General features: G+C 56.0%; 1 protein-coding gene across 1 annotated transcript in view; it reads left to right on the forward strand.

Annotated features, from left to right (window-relative positions):
- Window positions 1-4739: 4739 nt before the first annotated feature.
- The window catches only part of FRMD6 (FERM domain containing 6), a 15274-nt gene continuing 3596 nt past the window's right edge, over window positions 4740-16417 (forward strand). Inside the window, 8 exon segments of the mRNA XM_015865978.2 lie at window positions 4740-4823; window positions 10692-10876; window positions 11248-11338; window positions 11418-11497; window positions 12129-12205; window positions 12637-12823; window positions 13562-13717; window positions 14494-14559. Coding sequence (XP_015721464.1) covers window positions 10778-10876; window positions 11248-11338; window positions 11418-11497; window positions 12129-12205; window positions 12637-12823; window positions 13562-13717; window positions 14494-14559 — 756 coding nt within the window. The 5' untranslated portion in view covers window positions 4740-4823; window positions 10692-10777.

Here is a 16417-nt window from a genome sequence, read left to right on the forward strand (position 1 = left end):
AGCTCTGCAGTGCCTGCTGCCGGGTGGTCCGGGGGCATCCAGAGCTGCACATCCCAGAGCTTCCCTTTGGCATCCGCTAAAGCCATTTCCTCTGTCTGAAGGAATCCAGATGGAAACCATCTGCTTGTTCCTGTGTCCCTCAGCCCCACATCTCCTCCTGCATCCCCTAGATGTGAATCTGTGGTCCTGCACATCCTTGTCCTGTGTTATAGATGTGTGCGCACATCCGTGTGCCAAGGGAGGGACCCGAGTGCTGTCTTCTCTAAGATGAATGATCAGAGCTGGGGGTAAGGATGCAGGGATGCTGCTAATGAGCTGCACGGCATTAACCAGCCCATGGGAGGCTGGTTAAACATTAGCCAGGATTCACCACTCAGTCCAATTTTTAAGAGCTCTGTTGAGTTCAGCTGGGTGTGGGACCGCCGTGCCAGTGACCCCACTGGGGACCAGCTCCAAATGGGCCCATATTCCTGCTGCTCTGAGTCCTGCCTGCTAATGGGGAGGTCCTCTTGCACTGCTCTGAACCTATGGGTGCTGAGAGCTGTGGGTCCAAACGCGTGGGTGCAAATGGGGTGCAGCAGCTGCAGCAGAGCGGGCAGGTTGGAGCAGCTCCAGCAGCGCGGGCGCAGGGATACTCTCTGACCCCACGTTCTGACTTTTCCACCCCGTTCCCTCAGTTTACCCTCCAGATGTGAGCAAGTGAGGGAGAGCTTTGCTGTCATGTGAGTGCGTAATTGAAACCCGCTGGGCAGCGGCTGTGGTTGGAGGTCTGGTAGGCTTTGCACTGTGGATTCTCTGCTGTCTCATAGTCCTGAATCCCTGACCATGCCCACAGCACAGCCCCATTGTGCTTCCCCACTCCCTGCCCTGCATTTTGGAACCCCCCCAAGGGAGTTCTGTCCCTGCTCTGGATGGGACCATCTCTGCAGCTGTGAGCAGGCGCACAGCCGGGCTAAAAATACTCCTGCTCTGTGCTCCTTCCTGCCTGCTCCGCTGCCTTTCCTGCATTACCGCACGTTTCCACCACTCCCAGCAGCTCCAGCAGGCTGGGGGAAAAAAAAAATCACAAAACAACAGGCAAGTCCAGAGCTCCAAAAACCCCCAAATCTCAGCTTGGCCCCAGCCTGAAGGCTTTACCAACACTTGGTGCACTCTGGGTGGATTATTCTTTTCCAACCCCATACCCAACAGCTTAATTTCACTGCTCATCTGTGCTGACTTCCCAAGAGAAGCAATATCAGGTTGGATGGAATGGGAGGTAGGTGTGGGGGGGTCTACCCTCCCCCCCAAGAAGCCCACTGAGTGCAGTGGGGCTGTGGGTGGCTCTGCATTGCTGGTATTCCTGCCCCAGTGCTGTGGCTGTGTGCCACCAGCAGCCATCCCATCCCAGCACCCGGCAGGGACAGCCCTTGTGCTCCACTCCTGGCACAGCTGAGACAGACGGCCTTGAGGACTGCATTGCCAACCCCGTGCCAGCCCTGTGTCTCCAGGATGTGCCCCATGTCACCCCATGAAGCCTGGGACTGGGTGTCATCCAAGGCTGGTTCCTGCCTCGTGGGGACTGGCTCTCTCTGGGATGCACTGGGTTGCATTGAGGTGCACTGGGATGCACCTGGATGTACTGGGTTGGGTCGCACTGGGATGTGCTGTCAAAGAGCTGACGCAACACCAGGCTCTCCATGGTTGCACTCAGATGCATTTGGATGCTGAGATGCACAGGGTTGCACTGGGATGTGCTGGGATGGGTGGTGCTGGGGTCACTCACTGCCTACCAAAGAACCGAGAGAGGACAAGTTTCCTTGGGAATCCCCCATGAAATGCAAAGGCACGGTGAAGCCCAGCCCCACGCCGGAGTTCATGGCAACGCACGGCTGTTGTGGTTCTGCACAGGGACGAGCAAGGCTTCATTATTTATTTTCTTCCCTTTATGGGCTGAGAAACCATCCCGAAGCTGAGTGCAGCCTCCCACCTCAGCCTGCGTGCTGTCTGCGGGGGGACTCCTGAGCCCAGCTCTCAGTTGGAGCAGTGGCTGTGCAACGTCCCCAAGTGGAGGTGACGGCCCTGTCCCTATGTGCACCCCAGGACCATGTGTGTGCCTCAGGATAAGGCTTATATAAAAGTAAATATGCACCCGAGGGGTTTGGGAGCCCCTGTGTAGCTGCATATCTTCAGCATTTATGGAAACAAGTGGCACAAATGGAAGAGCCCGTGGCCAACTGATGGAAGGGGTCAGGGAGCAAACCTCTTGGAGCCACACTGAGGGCATTTAGACCCTTCCCAGTGCACTTTCTTATAGGGACATGGCAAGGATGAGCCACGTGGAGCTGTGGGGTGGGATATGCAGCAGCCAGCATCGTGCTGAGCAGCACCACGGGGCAGTGCCGTGGGGAACGAGCTCTGCACGGAGCTGGGGGCTGAGGGAGGGATGAATTGATTCGTTACTCTGTTGCTTCGTTTGTCATTTTGGTCCCATCAGCAAAATCGTAGGGAAAATATGCGTGAGATAAGAGAGCTCTCACGTCTGTGCTGCCATCCCTGCCAGTAACAATGCTGATATTGAAACGCTGCTGCAAAGAGACTCGAGTGCAGATAATGCAGGGTCATGGTGAGCAGCTGCCGTCTCCCTTGGTGCAAATACATCCCCTGTACAAAATGCAGCCAGCTTTGGGACAGGGACGTTCTCACTCATAACCACAGCTCCTTCTCCTTTCCCTGGGACACACCTCACAGTGCAAGGAGCCCAGATGTAAAAAACAACAAGGAAAAAAAAAAAACACCCAAAACAGAAAGAAAAAAGCCTCCTCTGATGACTTTTTCCATCTGCGTTTCCGCTTCTGGGCATTTTTGGCATCCTTAACCACAGAGCTGAGGAAGGGAATAGTCGCCCTCATCCCTGGGGCTTTCCTTGCACGAGGAAGGCCGGCTGCCTGCTGGCCCACGTCCATCTTTCCGAGCTCTCCCTGCACAGGGAGGTGCTCGTGGCCCTGGCCTGAAATCGTCTGTTTGTCACGGGATCCGCGGCGCAGCGTCCAGGTTTGTGTTTATGGATCGCTTTGCTGGCATGCGAAACTTCTTTCTGCTGCTTTATTTGGCTGGGTCAGAGCCTCTGCAGCAGGGCACCGTGTTCCCAAGGGGTGATGGTGAGGAAGGGGCTGCCTTTGGCAGGACGGGACCTGTGCGTGTCACTGAGCCACCCTCTGTCTTGAACTTAGGAGCCCAGAACTGCCCGCAGTGCTCTAGATGTGGCCCCCCCGGGGCAGAGCAGAGCAGGAGGAGCACCTCTCCTACTCTGTGCTCCATCCATCCCAAGGGACCAATGCCTTCTTGGCCACCAATGCTGCCTCAGGGCCAACTGTTGGTCAATGGTTGGTCAACCATAAGTCAACTGTAGGTCAACCAGTGATCAACCAGTTCTTGGTCAATCACTGTCCAACCAGGACCCCCATGTCCCCTGCAGAGCTCCTCTCCAGCAGCTCAGCCCCATGCATGGAGTTATTCCTCCCCATGTGTAGGACCCTACACTTGCCTTTGTTGAACCCAAGGATTTCCAACCCTCACCAAAAGCCAGGCTGGATTTTTCCATGCCACACTCGCATCATGTAATTACCCAGCATGATCTGTTGGGCTGCAAACAGATTTCAGGAAGGAGCGTCGGGGTGTTTGCAATAGAGCTGCTCTTTATTTAGGTCCAGGAACGAGCGGCTGTTCTCTCCCACAGCCATGCAGAGATTGCGGGGGCAGAGGCGGCCTCGCAGGTCAGCCCAAAGGATGCCTATGGATGCTTAAAAGTGAGGAATAAATAACTCCTCCCAAAACAACCTCGCCATATGGCATCTCGGAGGAAGGAGCGCGGTGGAGATGCTTTGCTGCTAATTTATGGGGCTGTTGCTGCTATTCTGGTCCCGGGTCACCTATGGAGAGCAGCACACAGGTGCACGTTGTGTCCTTTGTGTGCATAGGGCATCCATGGTGCAGCTGCTGGGGCTTCAGTGGGAGCTGCCCCAGGGTCAGGCTGTGGTCCTGATGGTTCCTGAGCGCTCCCTCAGGGTGTTGGTGCCATGGTTGGTGTCTTAGAGCTCTGTCTAAGGAGGTGCACAAGGCCAGCTTGCATGGGATAGTGTGCAGCCTGATCTGATGGGTGGCAACCAGCTGGCAGCAGGGGGTTGGAACGGGATGATCTTTAAAGTCCCCTGCAATATAATCCATTCCATGACTGTATGATTCCCAGGCACCTTATGCTTGGAAGCCCAGTGGTTGGCTTGGACTGCATGAAAATCCCACTCAAAGGCTGTGCGGGGATCTTCGGGACCTCCCTGGGTGGCACAGTGGCAGCGCTGGGGGTCTGAGCGTTTGAGGCGGGTACTGGTGAGAGTCAGGGCGGTGTGACGGGGATACAGCCTGGGCATGGGGCATCCCTTCCCATGAGAATGGCTCGGGATGGACTGCGTAAAACAGCGCTGGGAGCCGGGGCTGCGTATTTCGCCCTCCAGCGATGCTCGGCTTCACCCCCAGGACCCCGGGGCTGCACTCCCCCTCCCACAGCACCCCACGGCCCAGGGGCATTCCGCCCCCCTGCCCTCCCCGCTGCCCCCTCCCATCCCTTCGCAGCGCCGAGGCGGGCTGGAGGCGGTGCCGGTGCCGCTCGGGGCGGTGCGGGCCGGGAAGGGGCGGGGGCGGCGGGTTGGGCTGGGCACGGCGCGGCTCGGTTCGGATCGGCTCAGCACGGCTCAGCTCAGCTCGGCTCAGCTCAGCACGGCTCGGCTCAGCACGGCTCGGCTCGGCTCGGCTCGGCTCGGCACGGAGCGCGGTCCCCGGAGCCGCAGGTAGGTGCGCACCCGGCGCCCCGCAGCGCGCTCCCAGCCCGGCTCGACTCGGAGCGGCTCGGTTCGGTTCGGTTCGGCTCGGCACAGCTCAGCCACCGCCGGCCCGCTGGGGCTGTCTCGGGTGAGCACGGACCGGCGCTGTGCGGCGGGGAGCGGCGCGGCGGCTTGTTGCATTCGGAAGCTGAGTTGGTGCCGGAGAACTGCGAGTGGCTTCATTTTCCAGGAATGCGAGTCATTTCCTCTGGCCAGTCGCAGGGAGTTGAAATTTAACAGCAGCGGGGCTGCTCCGCCAAACCCCGGCCCCGGCCCCAGCTTCGCTTCCAGGACCCCTCACCCGTGGGATCCTTCCTCGTGGGTCCCCCTGCCTGGGGATCGTGCTCATCCACGGACCGGGCTTGTGTGTGTGTCCTCTCACCGATGGGTCCCTTCACCTCTTGCCTGCCGGTCTTGTTGTTGGTGTGTTGCAGTCGTTAGTACGTTACATTCACCCAGCATCCCTACAGCCTTGCATTCACTCATAGCTCCCATTGCCTTTGGTTTGTATTCAGCCATGGGTCCCATCACTCGTGAATCCTCTTGTCCATGAGTTCTCTTGTTCATTCACCCATGGGTCCCGTTGCCCACAGGTGATTTTCACCCATAGATCCCATTGCCCATGGGTTGTACTTGCCCATGGGACCTCTTACCCATGGATCCCATCACCAGTGGGTCCCCTCACTCATAAGTTCTGTTGGCAGTGAGCTCCCTTGTGCATGGGTTGCATTTGGTCATAGATCTCGTGATGTGTGGTTTGCTTTCATCCATGGGTCCCATCACCTATGGGTTACATTCACCCATGGGTTCCATCATCAGTGGGTCACATTCACCTGTGGGTTCCATCACCCATAGGTTGCACTTGCCCATGGAATATCTCATCCTTGGGTCCTCTCACCATTGAGTCCTTGTATATTTCAGTTCTCTTGTTCATAGTTTGTGTTCATCCATGAGTCCCATCACCCATAGGTTGTGTTCACCTGTAGGTCCCATCCCCTGTGAGTTACACCCACCCTTTGGTCCCATTACGCACAGGTTACATCCACCCATGGGTCCCATCACCCATGGGCTATGTTCACCCATTGGTCCCATTGCCCATTGGTTACATCCACCCTATATGTCCCATCCCCCACTGCTTATGTTCAGCTGTAGGTCCCATTGCCCATGGGTTGCATCCACCCACACGTCCCATCACCCATGGTTTGTGTTCTCCCACTTGGCCTGCAGGTTGCATTTGCCCATGAGACCTCTCCCCCCTGGGTCCCATCATCAGCCACTCTCCTCACCCATGGTCCCTCTTGCTGGTGGGTTACACTTCCCCATGGGATGTGCCACCCATGGGATCAATCGCCCATGGATCCTGTTGTGTGTTGGTAGCCACACTTGTGGGTCCTCTTGTCTGTGGCTCCTTTTGCTTCTGGGTGCCACTCACCCATGGGTGCCCTCACCTATGGGTGCCATCCTTGCAAGACCAGCACTGGGCAAGTCCCATAGGAAGTCCCGAGGTGATCATGGCCATGGGTTGGCTGTGGGGACGCGGCAGTGGCGGTGGGAGGGACATGACGGGATGTGTTTGCTGACATCTTGCAGTTCAGAGTGAGCTTTTCCCTGCTCACAGCTGAGCATTCCCCATCCACGGGGCTGTTTTACCCTTAGAGCCAAACTCTGCCCTTCCAGGACGTGTTGGCTGTGCACGGAGCTCTGCTGCTCTGTGTTGTGTCGGTGTTTTTCCACCAGGCTCTCGAATTCTTTGGTTGAGCGCGGATTGATTCGGTCTCCGTCACTTGAGAGCAATGTTTTGTGTAAAGCCCCACGTCCCGAAGGCGCTCTGGGGTTTGGTTATAGGCGCTGCCTTTTGGCTGTCATTTGCAAAGGGTTCTTTTCATTGGAGCTCGGGTTTATCCGGCCTCTCCGAACCCCGAATCTGTAAGCAATTATGCCATGACATGAGAAGTCGGCACTCTGGAAAGGATTAATTCAGACCAGATGTAAAAATAAATGCGAATTTCAAATGAAGATGATGTCAGCTCCCTCCTGCTAAAAAAAATATAATAGACCAAAAAAAAAAAATAAAAAGCAAAGCAGCTCTGTGGACTCCAGATGGAAGATAGAAACGATGGCTGTGGGTAAAAGATCCGCCTGGCTCCTTCATTTCGTCTGGTGCTTTATTTTGTGACATTTCTCAGGCTCTGCTGGGGAAGGGCGGCGCTTTTGGGGCTGTATGGAGCACTTTGGGGCACCCAGTGGGGGTGTGGGGGGGTTCCAATGGGGGACTGCAGCTCTGTTTGCCACAGTCTGGAGCCGGACACAGAGATGCTGTGAGCTCCGGAGGGAGCGGATGGGGCTCTTGGTGTTCAAGGCATCCTTGTGTGAGTTTTGGCATAAAATGGAGCTCGTTTCGGTGTAAAATGGAGCTTGTTTTGGCACATCCTGCCCGGGACATGGGCGGTTTTGCAACCACCAACCCGCTCCCGTGGGTGAGGATTGGGGCTGGGGCAGGGCAGCACTTCCCCACGTGTGGTTACGAATCCTCATCTCCTTCCCCTGTGAGATCAGCCCTGTCCTGGGGCTACACCATGCACAAATGGGGGGCGTTGAGCTGAGCCCCAGCTGCTTTGTGGCAGCTCAGCTCCTGCCCGGAGCCGTGGGATGGGGCTCCCAAAAGGGGTTTCTGTACAGAAATCCCCTGAGCCTTCCCAAAAGCAATATGGGGAGTTTGCTCAGGGTTGAAGCACTGCGCAGGCATGAGGCTGCTGTGGGGCTTGGGTTTTGTTTTCATAGGGACTTCCATAGTTTGGAAATGGCTCTTTATTACCCTGCTCCCTATGGCTGCTTTGTGGTTGGAGAGCAGAACCCACAGCAAGTCCAAGGCCAAAATCCAAAGGATCTACGGGTGCTGCTATCAGGATGGGCTCGCTCCCTGTGGAAGTGGAGGCAGCGCTGCTTCTCTCTGTGGGCATCCTCTGGAGCTGCTGTCCTGCAGCTCGAGCACTGGAACATCCTCCTTTGGTGACATTGGAGGCATTGATGGCACTGGGAGGTCCTCATTTGGTGACACTGGGAGCCTTGGTGGCATTAGGAGATCTTGGTGGCACTGAGAAATCCTGCATTGGCAGCACTGGGAAATCTTGTCTTGGTGGCACTGGGAACCACCTGCCTTGGTGCTGACAGGGCTGGGGAATGTTTCACAGAGGCCCCGGAAGGCGTGGGGGGGTTAATGGGGCTGTGAGGCGTGGGGTGCCGGGGCGCACAAAGCCCCTCTGTTCCCTGCTCTCCTCGTATAACCCACAGCTCCGAGCACTCCTCCTCCTGGCTCTGCTGCGGGGATAATTGCTTCCAGCCGGGTGCCAGCCGCCCTGCAGCTCCTCCTTGCTGGAGACCCGAGTGGCTGTCGTGCATTTTTGGTTTGGGATGGGGATGGTGGTGGTTTGTGTGAAGCTTTGGGACTGTGCTTGCTATCTCCAAAAACCCCAAGAAATGAGGTTGGCTTTGTCCTGCAGGACGGAGCGCTGCATGCAGCCAGGGGGTCAGTTTGTAACCCCGAATGTCCCCAGGTGTCCCCAAGCTGGTGGCCGTGGGGACCCTGCAGTCTTTGGGGGCAGTGCTGGCCCTGAGCCCAGCACCCAACCAGCATTGTGGTGGATGAAGTAATGCCACACTTATAACCCGGCCCGTTTTTCCCACTGAAGGGCTCTTTCATCTCCCTCTGTTCGTTACGAGGAAGCTGTTGAGTTCGTGGAGAATAGGAGACGATTTTAATTACGGGGTGACCGCAAGCGTGCATTAATGTGGCTGTCGGGTTCGGAGACGCTGCGCTGAGCGCCGGCCCTACAACTTGTAGGAACAGCTTGCGCATACCTGTGCCCTGTGATGTGGGGCAGAACCGACTCTGAACTCTTCCAAACAAGAAATTCCTGCCCTGTGAATTCATCTTCCCATCCAGCCCTGCACTTTGTTCTGCTTTTCCTCTCCGATTGCCCTCCCGTAATCCCTCCGTTCGCTGCTATTGTGGCTCAGCAGCGCTGAAACAAAAGCTGGGGATGGGCAGAGGAGGGGAGAGGGCTGATGGGACAGGAGTTATTAAAAACAAGCAAATGAGCAGGGTGTGATGATATAATATGGTGGGGCTGGGGGGACCCGAGTGCTGTGTTATGGGTGTGCTTTGGGGATGAGCCACATTCCCAGCGGGAACGCACCAACATGCCCGTATAGCCGTGCCAAGCCTGAGCCCTCCGTCCTGTGTGGATTTTGCAGCTGCTTTGCTTGGCCACTCAAAGTGTCTTGTGGGGAAAGTTTGCTGGGGATCTCTCTGCAAATAATGGAATCCGAGGGGCTGAGCCTGCCTGCAATCCTCTCGTGCCGCTCCCAGCCCGCAGCCGTGCATGTTCAACACTCGTGTCAGTGCTTGTTTGGGCACACGGGGAGAAAAATACCTGTTTGCCGGGAATTTTCCTATCGACCACAGAGAGATGGAGTTTGCCCCCGGCTCAGGGTGAGCCAACAACTGCACGTCGGGGCTTCTTTTCCTTGTTTAAGCCTTTCCACCCGGTGCCGGCGGATGTTTTTAGGGTGCAGCGTTGGGGCGGTGCTGCGGGGGCTGCGGGGCACCTTTGGGTGGCAGTGGGTGCAGAGGGTGCTGGCACTGAGCACACCCAGCCCCGAGGCGTGCTGCCCTCCCCACCACCACCCGCCGCAGCTGCATCGCACCCAGCCCTGCAGCGGACACCAGAGCTGCCAGGTGCCCGGCCGGGGTGGGGACACTAAATACCTTCAGCCCCATTTCATTCCCCGCTGGGATTTTTAATGAAGCTTGAAACAAACCTGGCTGCTGTGCTGCTCGCTCCCAGTCAGGATTGATCATGTCTGGGCATGGACACAGTGTGCAGATGCAAGGCATGAGTGTGGTGCATGGCCACAGTGCATGGATGCAAGGCATTGTACAGTGCACGGCCACAGTGCATGACCACAGAGCGTGGATGCAAGGCATCATGCAGTGCATGGCCACAGTGCACTAATACAAGGCTAAACCGTGATGCACGGCCGCAGTGCGTGGATGCAGTGCACATTTACAGTGCAGGCACAGCTGTGGTGCATGTACTCAATGCACAGCCGTGATCCAAGGCTGCACAACTCCTTGGTGGTGCAAACCCTCTGGATTTCCCAACTCCTGCTAACCCCCAGTAGCTACCCAACGTCATCTCGCCTTGGGGCACTTCTTTCTCTGCTGTAGAAATACAGGAGTGAAATGGTTTTGGAAACCAAACATATTTTCATGTAGAGCAAAGCTGAAATGTGATGAATCGAGAGGCACCATCGCGTCCTCAGAGAAAAAAAAAGAGGGATTTGCTTTGATTGTAATGATCCGTGCTCATTATTTCACACGTGCCTTTGTGCCCCTGTGGGTAGTGATAGCATGAGGGGCACCTCAGGAATATTTGCCCTGGGATCCGGGCTGTATATTTGCCCTGGGATCCGGGCTGCGCAGGCCGGCAGTGCCCTGGTTCCTCACCCCAGCGCTTGCTGGCTTTCTGATGCTCCGGAAGGGGGGCTGGTCCTGTGGCCAGAGGTGGCAGGGAAGAGCCTGCTGTGTTCCCAGCACAGAGCCTTTTTTTGGTTATTGTTCTATGATGCCAGGAAAGTCATTGCTGAGGTTTTTCTGAAATAGAGCTGGGAGAATAAAACCGCTGCTTCAGGCGTTTTGGGCTGAGCTGCAGTCCCACGCTGCCCAAGGCCTGGGAGGGCCAGCAGCATCACGGGTGGTGTGAGCGCCATGGGCACGTGGTGGGGCTGTGGGATGGGGTCTGGTGTGGGACTCAGCACCTCCCTGTCCCACAGGGATGGCGCCCGTGGGGACCAAGGCCGCCCCGTCCTGCCGGTGAGGTGCCCACTGCCCCCAGCCCAGCCTGGCCGTGCTGCCCACGATGAACAAGCTGCCCTTCCACAACAACCGAGTCATGCAGGACCGCCGCAGCGTGTGCATCTTCCTCCCCAACGACGACTCCCTCAACATCATCATCAATGTAAGCTTGGGGACCATGGGGTGTTTTTTTCCAAGCTCTCCTTTGGCTTCTGCTTTTAATTTTGAGCCTGCTGCCCTCTCCTTGCTGGAGAAACCCACATGGCACATCACTCTGCATCAGCTCTCAGCACTCTCCAGCTTCTTGAACCATGGGCACCAAGCGTGAACTTCCTTTACTTGGCTTCTTTCTTTAAATTGCTGCTACCCAATATTCCATTTTCTGCCCACTTTGTCTTGCTAATGGGGACTCACATTTGGTCTCCATGGGAAACCAAGACTTGGACCCCAGCTGGTGACAGCACTTGAGTACATGGCAGGGGTGGGTGCTGCTGTCCATGGTTTGCGCCCAGGACACGGGTGTGCTTTCCACAGGTGAAGATCCTGTGCCACGAGCTCCTCGTGCAGGTGTGTGACCTCCTGAGGCTGAAGGACTGCCACCTCTTTGGGCTCAGCGTCATCCAGAGTAAGTGTGGGGCTCACCCCGTGGCCCTGGTGGCAATGGGGACGTGTCGTGATGCTCACCCTGCCCAACTCCCTCCCAGACAATGAGCACGTCTACATGGACCTGGCCCAGAAACTCTACAAGTACTGTCCCAAGGAGTGGAAGAAGGAGGCCAGCAAGGTCAGCGGTGAGGTGTTGCATGGAGAGATGACGGCACTAAGGCCACCTCTGTCCCCGGCGCAGGTCACTGTCCCTGCGCAGCCGCGGGCTGGGGGTGGGCATGGTGCTGAGAGCCCATGTGGGTGGTGTATGGGGGTGAGGGCTGTGCTCGGTGGCTGTCGCCCCAGTGTCACCACACCATGCAGGGATGTGTCCTCCACCAGAACCCTATTCCTCCCTTGCTTCCCAGCGGGTGAAGGGATGGGATGGGATGGGATGGGATGGGATGGGATGGGATGGGATGGGATGGGATGGGATGGGATGGGATGGGATGGGATGGGATGGGATGGGATGGGATGGGATGGGATGGGATGGGATGGGATGGGATGGGATGGGATGGGATGGAGGAAGGATGGGGAAGGTGGCTGCCGACCCAATAAGGTTTTCAGACCCAACCTTTACATTTTATAACTCCAAATCCCCTTTGTTTTTTTGACATAAGGCACATTTGGGGGGAAAATGAGAGGTGGTGCTGGGGAGGGGAATTGCCAAGACCAGCCCTTGTGCTGGAGCCTGGTGCACTTTGGGGACCGGCGGTCACAGCATGACACCGGGATGTTCTCAGAGGCCCTGAATGTGTTCTGTGTTCCAGGGGATCGACCAGTTTGGCCCCCCCATGATCATCCACTTCCGAGTGCAGTACTACGTGGAGAATGGTCGGCTGATCAGGTGTGAGGCCAGGGCACAGCGCCCCAAATACTTTCAGAAGTGTTCAGGCACCCAGTGCTCACCCCTTCCTGTTAGTTCAGCTGTACTGTCCCTGTCCCTATCCATCTGTGTGCCAAGGAACCCTTCCCATCCCATAGCAAAGGCATTGTGGCACCGAGGGCATGGTCACTGGGCATGGTGTGAATGGGTTGGGATTGGGCTTGGGGATCTTGGAGGTCTTTTCCAACCTCAGTGATTCCACGAGTCTATGACTTTGGGGGTTGGTTGACCATTCTCAGGGTCTGCCTCTCTCTGGGATATGTTGGGGACACGGTGGCCATATAGGGATGCTTTTGTAGGCTTGTAGGGTTTTGTAGTCCCAGCAGCAAACTGCATGGAACTGCATGGCTGCTGGGGTCCCTCCAGCATCCCCAAATTTCTCATCCCTGCAGTGACCGCACGGCACGGTACTACTACTACTGGCATCTGCGCAAGCAAGTGCTGCACTCACAGTGTGTGCTGCGAGAAGAAGCCTATTTCCTGCTCACTGCCTTCGCCCTGCAAGCTGACCTGGGAGACTTCAAACGCAACAAGCACTATGGGAAGTACTTCGAGCCCGAAGCCTATTTTCCTGCCTGGGTAAGTGCTGTGTGACATGAAGTTGGGCTCAAGTTGTGCTTGCAGCAGAAGGAGTGATGCTGTGTCCACACTTCGGGGTTATTAATAACCACTGACAACTGTGAGGCTGCAAATAGCTGCAGGCCTAGGCTGGGGCTGGGCAGTAGCGTCAGAGTGGCCACACCAGTGATGGGGATTTCCCTGTGTTTGCTATGGGGGTGTTCACTATGGGGCTGCTCTGTGTGCTACCTGGCACTGCAGTGTCACCTGGCCATCCCTAGGTGTCCCCTGCAGACTGTGCAGCCCCGCTGTCCCTGTGCACAGCCCATCCCCCAAAATCCCAGTTGTTGGCTAACCAGTGCATACGTGAGTTAAGGAGGTGCAGTGTGCTGCACTCACAGTGCTCCAACACCAAACAGCTGACCCTTTCCCAGGGCACCCCACAGCCCAGGCTTCTGGAATAGGAAAATGTATAAAAGCTGTAGGTGCTGCTGCGTGCTTTGATTTATGATGGGTATTCCTTGGATTTGCCCCAAATCCGCCTGCTTTGCTGTTTTTTGTACTCATGATGGCCTCAGGGCTGTGTCCCTGCCCTATGTGAAGCCTGGTGTGTAGGAATGGGTGCTTCTGTGCTGCTGGTGGGGATTTTGCCACCAGAAGTTGAGCATTACGAGGACGTTGCTCCACAAATCTCTGCAGCAGAAGGCATTGCTCCAGTTTTCCATTGCCTTGGATGAGCTTCTCATCTCCTTTAACCAGGTGGTGGCAAAGCGGGGCCGGGACTACATCCTGAAGCACATCCCCAACATGCACAAAGATCAGTTTGCCCTGACGGCCTCTGAAGCCCACCTGAAGTACATCAAGGAGGCTGTGCGGCTGGACGACGTGGCCGTGCACTACTACCGGCTGTACAAGGTGGGACTGGGGCTGCTGCCCAGCCCCAACCTTGCTGTGCTTGGCCCAAATCAGGCTGCCCAGGGCCCCATCCAGCCTTCTGTTCATCCCTAAGCCCAACACCACCCCACCATGCCCACTGACTGTATCTCTCAGTGCCACATCCACAGCTCTGGGTCACTGCAAGGGATGGTGACCCCACTACTCCATGAGCAGCTGTGCCACTGCAGCGCTGCTCTTTCAAAGCTGAAATGATTCCTAATATCCAACCTGAACCTCCCCTGTGACAACTTCAAGCCATCACCTCTTGAAGGTCCTTCAGAGTTTCCTCTTTAGATATGGGCATTCTGGGGAGGTGAGGTGGGACCAGCTGACCAGGGACCAGTGTGTGCATCATTAATTGTACAAGCCCAGCATGCAGCATCTGCTGCAGCAGGAGATGGGGTAACCAGAGGGGACAGCTGGGTTGTGGGGGCAGATTTATCCACTTTATCAGAATCGTAGAATCACAGAACGGCTTAGGTTGGAAGGGACCCCAAGGATCATGAAGCTCCAACCCCCCCCCACAGGCAGGGCCACCAACCTCCACATTGATACCAGCCCAGGCTGCCCAGGGCCCCATCCAACCTGGCCTTGAACACCTCCAGGGATGGACGGGGCATCCACAGCCTCTCTGGGCAGCTGTTCCAGCACCTCACCGCTCTCACAGTAAAGAACTTCCCCTGACATCCAACCTAAACCTTCCCTCCTTTGCACTTTATGGCACAAATTTAAAAGCATCTCATATCTCCTCTCAGGACAAGAGGGAGGTGGACGCGTCGCTGACACTGGGGCTGACGACACGGGGCATTCAGATCTTCCAGGTATGCAGCACCTGCTCCCAGCTCCATCCCTGCAGGATGCTCCCACTGCCACCCTTACCCCCACCTTTATCATCAAGTCATAGAATCACAGCATGGCCTGGGTCCAGGAGGTGTAAGGCCGCCGGTACCAGGGGGTGCAATGTGATGTGCACAGCACAATGCCTTCTTCATTGCTATTTTTAATAGAGTTTAGCCATCGACAGCCAAAGTTTTTACCCTATTTTGATATACCACCTTTTTTTCTTTCTTTTTTTTTTTTTTTTTTAAACTGGAAAGTTTTCTTATATATATATATATATAAAATATATAAATATTGTTTTATAATAAGCACAACCTTATTTTTCTAAGAGACGTTGTTGGGGACGGGGGGCGATCGGTGCCCAAATAAAGCAGAGCAGAGCTGCGTTCAGCAGCACGGTGATGCTGTGTGTGATCAGAGGAGGCCCATGGAGGTCCCCTTCCGACCCAAAGCCCTTCTGTGGTTCTGTGATCCAAAGGAATCTCCCACTCGGTTTTGGGGCCTTATGGGCAGGGCACGGCTCTGACACGCATCCCAGGGTGGGATGGGGTGGGCAGGAGGATCCTCTGTGCTCATACCCAGCCTCTGCAGGGGCATAAATGTATAACTGATGGCTCAGCACTGCTCAGCGGTGCTGGCAGATCCCCCAGCCCCAAACACCCGCTGCAGGATACAGAGATGCTGTTCATGCTGCACATGCCTGGGATGGGACGGGGGTTGTGCCTTTGGTACCGCTGGTCCTTCAGCAATAAGGAGCCTTGTTGTCTGTGCAGACTGAATCGTCCTTTCTGTGAAAGGATCTTCCTATGGAGGGCGAGTGGCCGTGTTGCAAAATGAAAAGCCAAAAATTGCAGCTGAATGCATAGGGAATCTTGGAGCGACGTGGTTTTGAAGCAGTGACCTTTGCTGTGTGCCTTGGGACAATAAAGTGACCGCTGTTTGCATTGCTGTGCCTCATGGAAATTGGAGGAGCTCTGGGTCATAAAGGAGTGATGGAATGTGGAGGGATGTTGTTGTGTGTGGGCCACATGTGTCATGCTCTGCTCCTTATCGCTGCTGTGGGACAGGCAGGTGTGGGATCCCCAGCTCTGACCCCTGGCAGTGGAACCAAGCCATGGCATTTGCTGCCATCCTGTGGCACCTCTGGGTGGCAGCTGGGCTGTATCCCTGTCCCCATCCCACATAGGGCCTCGAGGACAGCAGCCACCAGTGCAATGAGTATGGCTGTTCTCTGCTGTGGCTCATATAGGGTCTCCATCCCTCTCTGTGCTGGCTGTGTCCCAAATGCCACTGATTTGAGCTTGTCTCAGGTGTCATCTGCCAGTGGGTCCCTGACCCTGTTTCCAGCCCTGGGGAGCAGCAGGCGTTTTTCATTCCATTTATCTTCCTTTCCTTGTCCTCTGCTGTGGGGGGCTGTGCATGGGGAGGGGATGGGGGGTATCTGGGAGCAGCAGTGGGGTTTGGAACAAGGTGATCTTTGAGGTCTTTTCCAACCCAATTCTATGAGTCTGTGATGTGATTCTAAGATGATGAAGACATGAAGTTATGATGGCGATAAAGATATGAAGATGATGAGGTGATGAAGAAGGTGAGTGAAGGTGCTGAAGGTGAAAATGAAACCACTCATTTTCACAGCTCATTGCATTATGCAGAAGAGGTGAGCACGAGGCAGCAAGCAATCTTAGGGCTGCACTGATGACATGGAGCAGGTTGCCCAAGGAGGCTGTGGATGCCCCATCCCTGCAGGCATTCAAGGCCAGGCTGGATGTGGCTCTGGGCAGCCTGGGCTGCTGGTTGGTGACCCTGCACACAGCAGGGGGTTGGAGCTGGATGGCACTG

The sequence above is a fragment of the Coturnix japonica genome, chromosome 5 (assembly GCF_001577835.2).
Source record: "Coturnix japonica isolate 7356 chromosome 5, Coturnix japonica 2.1, whole genome shotgun sequence".
Taxonomy (NCBI): Eukaryota; Metazoa; Chordata; class Aves; order Galliformes; family Phasianidae; genus Coturnix; species Coturnix japonica.